The sequence below is a fragment of the Bison bison genome, unplaced genomic scaffold, assembly GCF_000754665.1.
Source record: "Bison bison bison isolate TAMUID 2011002044 unplaced genomic scaffold, Bison_UMD1.0 scf7180017864134, whole genome shotgun sequence".
Taxonomy (NCBI): Eukaryota; Metazoa; Chordata; class Mammalia; order Artiodactyla; family Bovidae; genus Bison; species Bison bison.
Genome location: NW_011494706.1, coordinates 7,303,316 through 7,312,888, shown reverse-complemented (window position 1 = coordinate 7,312,888; position 9,573 = coordinate 7,303,316). Strand labels below are relative to the sequence as shown.

Sequence of the window (9,573 nt, the reverse complement as noted above, 5' to 3'; positions counted from 1 at the left end):
CGCTGGAGAAGACTCTTGAGAGTTCCCTGGACAGCAAGGAATATTCAGGGTTGATCTCCTTGCTGTCCAGTGAACTCTCAAGAGTCTTCTCCAACACCACAGTTTGAAAGCCTCAATTCTTTGGCACTCTGCCTTTATGGTCCAGCTCTCACAACTGTACGTGGCTGCTGGACAGACCATAGTCTTGACTCTATGGATCTTTGTCGGCAAAGTGAGGTCTTTGCTTTTTAACACACTGGGTTTGTCATAGCTTTCCTGCCAAGAAGCAGTTGTCTTCTAATTTCATGGCTGCAGTGATTTTAGAGCCCAGGAAGAGGAAATCTATCACTACTTCCACCTTTTCCCTTTCTATTTGCCATGAAGTAATGGGGCTGGATGCCATAATCTTAGTTTTTTTAATACTGAGTTTTAAACTGGTTTTTCACTCTCCTCCTTCACCCTCATCAAGAGGTTCCTTAGTTCCTCTTCGCTTTCTGCCATTAGAGCGGTATCATCCTCATATCTGAGGTTGTTGATATTTCTCCCGGCAGTTTTGATTTCAGCTTAAAACTCATCCAGCCTGACATTTCTCATAATGTGCTCTGTGTGTAAGTTAAATAAACAAGGTGACAATAAACAGCCTTGTCATACTCCTTTCTCAATCCTGAACCAGTCAGTTGTTTCGTACAAGGTTCTAACTATTGCTTCTTGGCCAGCATAGGTCTGTTGCTGCTGCTAAGTCACTTCAGTCGTGTCCGACTCTGTGCGACCCCATAGACGGCAGCCCATCAGGCTCCACCGTCCCTAGGAGTCTCCAGGCAAGAACACTGGAGTGGGTTGCCATTTCCTTCCCCAGTGCATGAAAGTGAAAAGTGAAAGTGAAGTCGCTCAGTCGTGTCCAACTCTTAGCAACCCCATGGACTGCAGCCTACCAGGCTCCTCCATCCATGGAATAGGTCTGTTAGCAAGGCCTAATTTGTGATTTTTCTCCCCTTGGCCGACTTCCCTAGAGCAAGCCCAGTCATTAGGCCTCATTTATATTGGTGCTTCACCTGTCATAGTGATTCAAGAAATGGTTGATGTGACAGAGGTGGCTGTTGTGTGCTTCAACTCTTTGTGGAAAGCGTTTTTTAAAATGAGTATTATCTTTAGATATTTCCTATGCACCTTTGTCCTACTTGCTTATTCAAAGCTTTAAGTGTTGCTGCTTATTGTCAGATCAAATAAAGGTCACTAGGAAACCAAAGCTGGTAAGTCCCACTTCCCCTTTGTAGCCACAGGGCCTGTATGACACTCAGCAGCCGTCAGAGCATTTCACACTTCATTGAAAAGCCATAAAAATCATTCACAAGTTATACTGAAAAGTTTTACTTAATTACAATTGTGTTTTTAGCACCTGGGGTTTTAAAACTATAAAAAAGAATAAGGAAATTGTGGCCCCAACTTAGCAACCAGAAGTAACTGTGCCTTTCTGGGCCTCGGTTTTCTAATTTTTAATCAAGATAGTTATGATTTCATTATTGCATTCAAAATATTGTTATAGGCACTGAAGGGAAGGAAAGATCATTTTAATTTTCCTAAGCCCAGAAAATATTTTGGATAGTAGTAATATTTGAGTGGATAAGACTTCAGTTTAAGTATTTGGAGGAGGCTACTCAAAATGTGGTCCTCAGACCTGTAGCATCAGTAACTCTTGTTGTAAATACAAATTCTTGTGCTTGCCAGACCTCCAGATACCAAATAGGAATCTCTGGGGTAGACTCCAGGAATGCGTTAAGCAGGTTTCACTGGTTATTCGTTTGCATGTTGCAGTTTGAGAAGGACTGTTCTACGTCTCAAACATATGCAAATTGAAGTATTTTGGAGAGGCTTGATAAGACAGATGATTTAAAATGAAGATAGAAGCCATAGTAAGTAGAAAATCCTAAGTGCTAATTTGAAATTTATTTATAGAAAATTTAGCCATTTAATTTTTTTGATTCGTGCTATTTGAAAGCAAATATAAAAAAAAAAAAGCAAATATAGTAAGATTAACCTAATGGTTGTAATGTAGAATAGATTTTATTTGAAAGGGGGTACTGATAAAGGAGTGGTTCTTAAAGTCTTGCTACCCAGACACTATTCCTCAGACTGGCTTTGGCATCAGTTTGGGTATTTTTGGGAATGCAGCATCTCAGGCCTCATCTCAGATCACCTGAGTCTGAATCTGTAGTTTAACAGGAATGCTGAAGTCATCCATATTCACATTAAAGTTTGAGAAGCCTTAGCTTAGAGCAGTAATCTGTGGGACCTACAATGGAATAATCTGTAAAATGTGCATATACTTAGTCTCCATTCCAGATCACCCTAATATAACTATCAGACTACCCAAGTGATTCTTAAACAATTTGGAAACCTTTGTGTTGGAACAGTGATTTTAACCATGTCTGCACACAAAATCCCATTCTGTAGACCATATCTCAAACCAATAAAATTGGATTTCTGAGCGTGGGGCCCCTGTAATAAAACTTCTCCAGATGATTCCAGTGTACAGCCAAGGTTGAAAACCAAAATATTAGAAGATAGTGATAGGAGTTGGAATATTATTGCACTGATTCTGCTGTGAACTGATAAAGAGCCTGGATATGTGCGGTGGTATTAGAAATGGAAAGCATGAGACAAATGCATTTTGGTGACTTGGTCAGTTTATACAAGAAAGTAAGAGAAAGGTTAAAGATGATGAAGACTTTAAAATGTTGATATTAACAATGGTGAGCTATCTTTGGATAATATAATTTTCTTACTTTGATTTTTCTGCATTTTGTGTAACAATCTGCTATCATATCTATAATTAGAGTAGAACAAATTAACTTTATTTTTAAGTAAACTGAGCATGATTTTGAACCTGGTTCACTTTGAAGCCTGCTAGCAATTGACAGACATCGAAAAAGTGAGTTCAGGTATTGTATGTGAAGTGTACTTCAACAGTATAAAGAAAAAAATTAAAAGTGAGATGAGGTGAAGGAATTGGTTAGAAGGAAAGGCGAATATCTTGAATTGTCATTTAGAAGAAGATTGAAGTCTTAGATTATCCACATGAAATGGTATTCAGGCTGTTAAAAATTAAAACTAACTGGGGGTAATGAATATAGATTTAGAATCAAATGTTATCTCCATAGAGTTGATAACTAAAAGCAAGATAAGGTATAGATGACAAATCCAAGGACAGGACTTTAGATTATAGATAAAATTACAGAATTAAAGTCACAGCATCAACTTGGAGAATATCTGTGTTTAAAGGGAATGAGAACAAGAAGTGGCCTACAACAAAAAAACAAAAAAGCAGAGAAGAGAACCAAAATAATCCAGCATCAAGGATACCAAGAGAAGAATTTCAAGGAGAGGAGGCAGGCAGTCATTTGCCATGCTTCAGAAAGGGCAAGGAATTAGAATACTGAGAAAGGCGGCTGGCTTTGAGAGGTATTAATGACTTTCAGGAATAATATTAGAGTGAAGTGGGCAGGGTAGAAGTTAGATTGCTGGGAGAAATTGAGTAATTTGCTGAGGAAATGTAGAGACAATGAGTGTCAGTCACTAATTTCAGAAATGTAGCTGAGAAAGTATTAAGGAAGTCATTAGAGGACTAACAGAATTAAGATAGGGGACTCCTCTGCCAGGAGCCAGTAGAGTCAGAGACTAAAGGGACTGGGAGTAATGGAGTGCTCAGGGTCATAGAGGAAACAGATTAGGAAATGGGAATTTTACAACTAGAACAGACTCTTATTTTTCTTTTTACACTTTTTCTCAAAATAATGTAAGCCTCATTTTACAAATGGACCTGTGTAAACTGAGGCTTAGAGAAGTTAAACGATTTATGCAGAGTCACCAGGCATTTAGATGAAGGATCAAAGGGGTGGAAAGGGATTTGTCATCAACTGGGGGCTGTCCTTCCCCTCTTCCTGTGGGATTATGAATAGAAAGGAAGACAACGTCGATAAACAGATGTCCTGAGACGGTGATGATTGGATGTTTCTTTTAAGGTAGAAAATTGTATATACCACCAAGTATATATATATATATATTTTTTTTTTTTTTTTAAATAAAATATTCAGTTCTCCGTGCTTGAGAGTGAAGAAAATGATACTTGGATGCTTTGGTTGAAGCATTTAAAAACTGCCTCTTCCCAACCAGGTGTAATTCCCTATTATGCAAAAGCAAAACATCTGACTTTATGCAGGAAATGGTGGCACAGACGTTAAGGAGTCCACTTGCGATGTGGGAGACCCAGGTTTGATCTCTTGTGTTGAGAAGATCCCCTGGAGAAGAGAATGGAAACCCACTCACTCCAGTATTCTTGCCTGGAAAATTCCATGGACAGAAGGAGCCTGGTGGGCTACAGACCATGGGGTTGCAAAGGTCAGATACGACTGAGCGACTAACTCATGTAGCAGAAGTTTAACATGTCTTGACATCTTGTGTTTACTGGTGTTTCTACCTTAGGCCCCAAAGGTCAGTATGCTGAAACACTTTTTTAAAAATTCCTCCTCCAGTGTCAGGCAGTACTGCTGTTAGCTAGCTGGCTTCTCTGCCCAAAGTAGCATATACATTGATTTCCTTGCCAAGACAAATGGACACGTGCTGCAAATATGAACCTTCCCTCCCATCACCCAAGACGGGTATCTCTCCAGCAATGAGATACAGGTTTGGGGGACCCCTCACCTCACTCCCAGCAGACTCATTTTGGGACTGCTTTTGAAGACAGATCACCAGTCAATGTAAGAAATCTCAAGTTCTGAAAATTGTCAAAAGTGACTCTCAACAATGACTTCTCGCACATTCCCTCTCCATACACTTTTTTTTTTTTAAACCCCATGGAATGCAGACTGGAAGGTTCCTCTCACCAATATTTTGGAATGGCACAGCCTCTTAAATTTTGTTGTCTTTGCTTTTGCTAAGGACTGGGATGATTAAGTTAAATATGATTTATCTTGTTTGCTAATATTTGGAATGTCTTCTGTGGCAGTATCTATTTTCAATGTAAATCAAATCATGGCTTTGAAAACTATCCCAGTGTGCTTTTTAGAAATCATTTCCTACTGCTCTGAATAAAGAAGCAGAGAACAAAATCAGCTCTTAGTTCTGTAGCTGCTGCTGCTGCTAAGTCACTTCAGTTGTGTCCAACGCTGTGCAACCCCATAGACGGCAGCCCACCAGGCTCCCCCGTCTGTGGGATTCTCCAGGCAAGAACACTGGAGTGGGTTGCCATTTCCTTCTCCAGTGCATAAAAGTGAAAAGTGAAAGTGAAGTCGCTCAGTCTTGTCCGACTCTTAGCGACCCCATGGACTGCAGCCCACCAGGCTCCTCCATCCATGGGATTCTCCAGGCAAGTTCTGTAGCAGTCAGAAGCAAATTGTTTTGTGTTGGATAACCTGTGAAGCTGAAAGGCTGAAAACAGTAGTAGATCCTGCAGTTGGTATGGTAAGTCTGTGGGCTTATTAATTCCCAGTATTAAATAGAATAGGCAATATAAATATACCAGTCTCCATACCACTTAGGCCAGAGTGTAGGGTCATTGCTTGTCAGACTTTCATGTGCATAAGAATCTCCTTGAGATTAAAATCTGATTCTGATATAGAGGTCTGGAGTGGGAGGGGCTTGGGTGGTAACACTGAGATTCAGCATTTCTAACAAACCCCCAGTGATATCACTGGTCCCCAGACCACACTTAGACTGAAGGGTTCCAGATGATAACAGTGACTGCTGAGACTTACGCTTCACATATTTTTTTTTTTCTTTAAAGGGCCAGATGTAATGTGTAACCATTTTAACCTTTGTGACCACAAGTCTGTGTTTCATATTCTTCTTGATTTGTTTGCTTGTTTTTACAACTTAAAAAATGTTGTAAACCATCTTAACTCTGAGGAATACCTTTGGCCTAGAGCAGGAAGCCAGAGTCATGTCCACTGGGCTTGTCAGTGGCTTCCAGGCCTGGCATTGGTGTAGGTCCCTTATTTTGTCAGGGCCTCTTGGGATAACTGTAGAGGAACCCTGAGAATTGCAGAAGCAATAAAGGAATTTTACAGGAAGATCTGTGTTTGTTGGAAGGAGAGGAGATAAAATTTGGAAGAAAATGAAAAGAAACTACCATTTTGATTAACTCCCTTAAACAATGAAAATCTCTAAAAAGTATTCACGTTTAGATCATAAATGAGATCTGGCCAGAACTTTACAGTATGCCCAGGATACGTGTGACTTCTTTAATGTTTGCGATCAACCTGTTCTTTGTGTCAGTACAGTGTCATTAACAACTCAGTCAAACTTGTGTCTGAAACCCAGTTCTGGTGCTTATTAGTGGGTAATTTTGGTCAAGTTATTTAACTCTTCTGAAACATCACAGTGTCCCTACACTTGGGGTTGTTAACATTAAATAAGAATATGTATTAGAGGTCTCAGCATAGTGCTTGGCACTCAGAAAACAATAGATGGTGTCTGTTACTGTGTTATGTGGTGGTGAGTGAATACTGTAAAAGAATTCGCTCCGTGGCTAATTGTTAGGCTGTCCTTCAGGGGTGTCCTGGATTATGGCCCTCGTGGTATTCATGTCCTTCCCAGTGTCTGCAGATGTAATGGGGAACCTTGAACCTACAGCCCTTAGTAACAGTGTATTAAGCTTCTACAAAATCCGTAGAAACCTCGGTAGTAAACACACTGTTACTCTTTTATGCGTTTTTACAAGTGGGATTTCTTTGGGTGAAATCCTTCCTTTAAATATCAAGAGATTTGATGGAGTATCTTCTTACCTTGGCTGTGAGTAGCTATTCCCATTGCTTATTTTGAGTAATACTGCAAACAGTTTTGCTTCAGTGATTTGCTAAACCTAATTTCATTTCAGTGTTTAACTGGATAATGAATGACACAAATGAAAATTTTTGTCTGCCTTGCCAGGACATCAGGTGTTAGTGGTTATGTCCTTCTTGTTTGAGAAAGATTTGTAGAAATGTATAAAATTTAAAGCATTGAATAGCTATAAAATTATTCATTTTTAAGTAAAACTTTGGATTGGACAGAATGTTTAAGAATTTCTTTATAAAATTTAAGAAACAGGTTTGTTGTTTTTAACCAAAGGAAGTCATCTTAACAGCGATTAACAGTAATTTGCTTATCTTAAAATCAGAAGCCGCTGGTATCTAACTTTTACTGTCACTTCATATTATTACATATTATTGATTTTTTGTCATGCTTATTTTATTATATTAAAAAGTTTTAATATGTAGCATGGAATAACTTGTCATTTAAATCTATAGCTGCAATTTTTTGAAAAAATCTTTTTTAGCTTTTAGTAAAACATGGAGGAGACCTGTTTGCTGAGAATGAGAATAAAGATACTCCTTGTGATTGTGCTGAAAAGCAGCACCACAAAGATTTGGCCCTAAATCTAGAATCTCAAATGGTATTCTCACGAGATCCTGAAGCTGAAGAAATAGAAGCTGAATATGCTGCTTTAGATAAACGAGAGGTAAGCTTTTTTTAATGAAAGAAATTATGCAAATATTGTACTAAATTTTTTTTTCTTCTTTAAAACCCAGTTTGTGTGGTCGTCGTTGCAGTATGCTATACATTCTGTTACCTGTATAGCCATAAGTATGAAAATACATCTGAAAAAGCCATAAGTGTGAAAAGGATCTAGAAAACCTGTCCTTTGACTTATGTGTGTTTGTGTGTGTGTGTGAAAGTCACTCAGTCATGTCTGACTCTTTGTGACCCCATGGACTATACAGTCCATGGAATTCTCCAGGCCAGATACTGGAGAATTATACTGGAGTGGGTAGCCTATCCCTTCTCCAGGGGATCTTCCTGACTAGGAATCAAACTGGAGTCTCCTGCATTGCAGGCGGATTCTTTACCAACTTAGCTATGAGGGCAGCCCCATATATATGTTTAATTGTATAGAGCGATGCTGACTCCAAGACTCCAGTCCTCCTGTTCCTCAGTTTCTGCCTGTCTGGATTGCTCTTCTCAACAAACATGCTTGGATAACGCCCATCTTAAAATACAAAACAACTTCTCCATTAACCACTCTTCCTGTCCCTGTCCCCCTTCAGTTGTAGCCCCATATCCCTGATCTTCATATGAGAAAAACAAAATTTAAGAGTTGTCTGTACATACTGACTTCCTCACCTTCCCTTCACTCTCCAGCCCTCTGCAGTGTAACTTTCTCCCCTTCTACTCCGATGGAACTGCACTGACATGGACATTAAGAGTCACCATCTTGCCAAACCCTTTTCTCTCCTCCTCTTACCTGATGCTTTTCTCTCCTCCTCTTACCTGAATTCCTCAGCACCACTTGACACAATTAACCGCTCCCTTCTTAGTGAGACACTTCTTCCCTGGGTTGCAGGGACTTTGCTCCCTGGGTTTCCTTTAAGTCTTCCTTGTATCAGTAAACATTACCTCCACCCACGCAAGCATAAATGTAACAACATTTTCAGTTCATCACATCCAAACAATCTGGGAGTTCTGTCAATTTACCTCCAAAAATATAACCCAAATCCATTTACTTCTCTTGTTCTCTGCTCCTGCCTCCCTCAGTCGTCCTTTCCACCTTCACTTTTCATCTGAACTGCTTATAGTAGTTCCCTAACTGGTCTCCTGATTCTGTTTTAGTCCCCTTAGAATCCATTTTGTGCACAGTAGCCAGAGTGACATTATTAAACATAAATTAGATCATATCACTTAACCGTTTAGTGATTTTCATTGCACTTAGAATAAAATCCAAACTGTTTGCTCAGATATAAGAACTTACATGGTCTTGCCACTATTTGCCTTTTCAGCCTTATCTCAAATGATTTTTCCTGGCACGCTATAGTACTTAGACTACACTAAGGCTTTTTGCACTTCTATTCCTTATGTCTGAAATCATCTCCCAAGTTTTCTCTTGACTATATCAGATGTTCCAAGAGGCAGTCTTAGACCATTCTTCTGAAGTAGGCCCCTCTCCGTCTGTTACTCTTTATCACAATACCCTATTTATTTTTATCACATGCTGTAACTATTTTGTTTATATATTTGTTTACTTGTTTATTGCCTTTCTCTTTTATTAGATTGTCAACTCTGTTAGTGCCAGAGTCATAACTTTCTTATTCAGCAGAATATTTTCCATGACTGAAAGCACTGCTTGTACAGTGGACATCCATAAATAATACTTAAATAAATAAGTTATTGTAATACACAATAAATTTTTTCCTCTAAAAGTGATTGATTTCTCAATGTTTATTCAGTGCTAATTTGGTTCTTATTGACTATGCCAAAGCCTTTGACTGTGTGGATCACAATAAACTGTGGAAAATTCTGAAAGAGAAGGGAATACTAGAGCACCTGAACCTGCCTCTTGAGAAACCTGTATGCAGGTCAGGAAGCAGTAGTTAGAACTGAAACAGCAGACTGGTTCCAAATAGGAAAAGGAGTACATCAAGGCTGTATATTGTCACCCTGCTTATTTAACTTACACGCAGAGTACATCATGAGAAATGCTGGGCTGGAGGAAGCACAAGCTAGAATCAAGATTGCCGGGAGAAATATCAATAACCTCAGATCTGCAGATGACACCACCCTTAT

General features: G+C 39.2%; 1 protein-coding gene across 5 annotated transcripts in view; it reads left to right on the top strand.

Annotated features, from left to right (window-relative positions):
- Positions 1–9,573, top strand: part of ANKIB1 (ankyrin repeat and IBR domain containing 1) — a 159,738-nt gene that overhangs the window by 79,121 nt on the left and 71,044 nt on the right. For all 5 annotated transcript variants that reach the window (XM_010839797.1, XM_010839796.1, XM_010839795.1 and 2 more), the window contains exon 4: positions 7,292–7,474. In XM_010839797.1, coding sequence (XP_010838099.1) covers positions 7,292–7,474 — 183 coding nt within the window. The remainder of the gene's footprint in view (positions 1–7,291; positions 7,475–9,573) is intronic.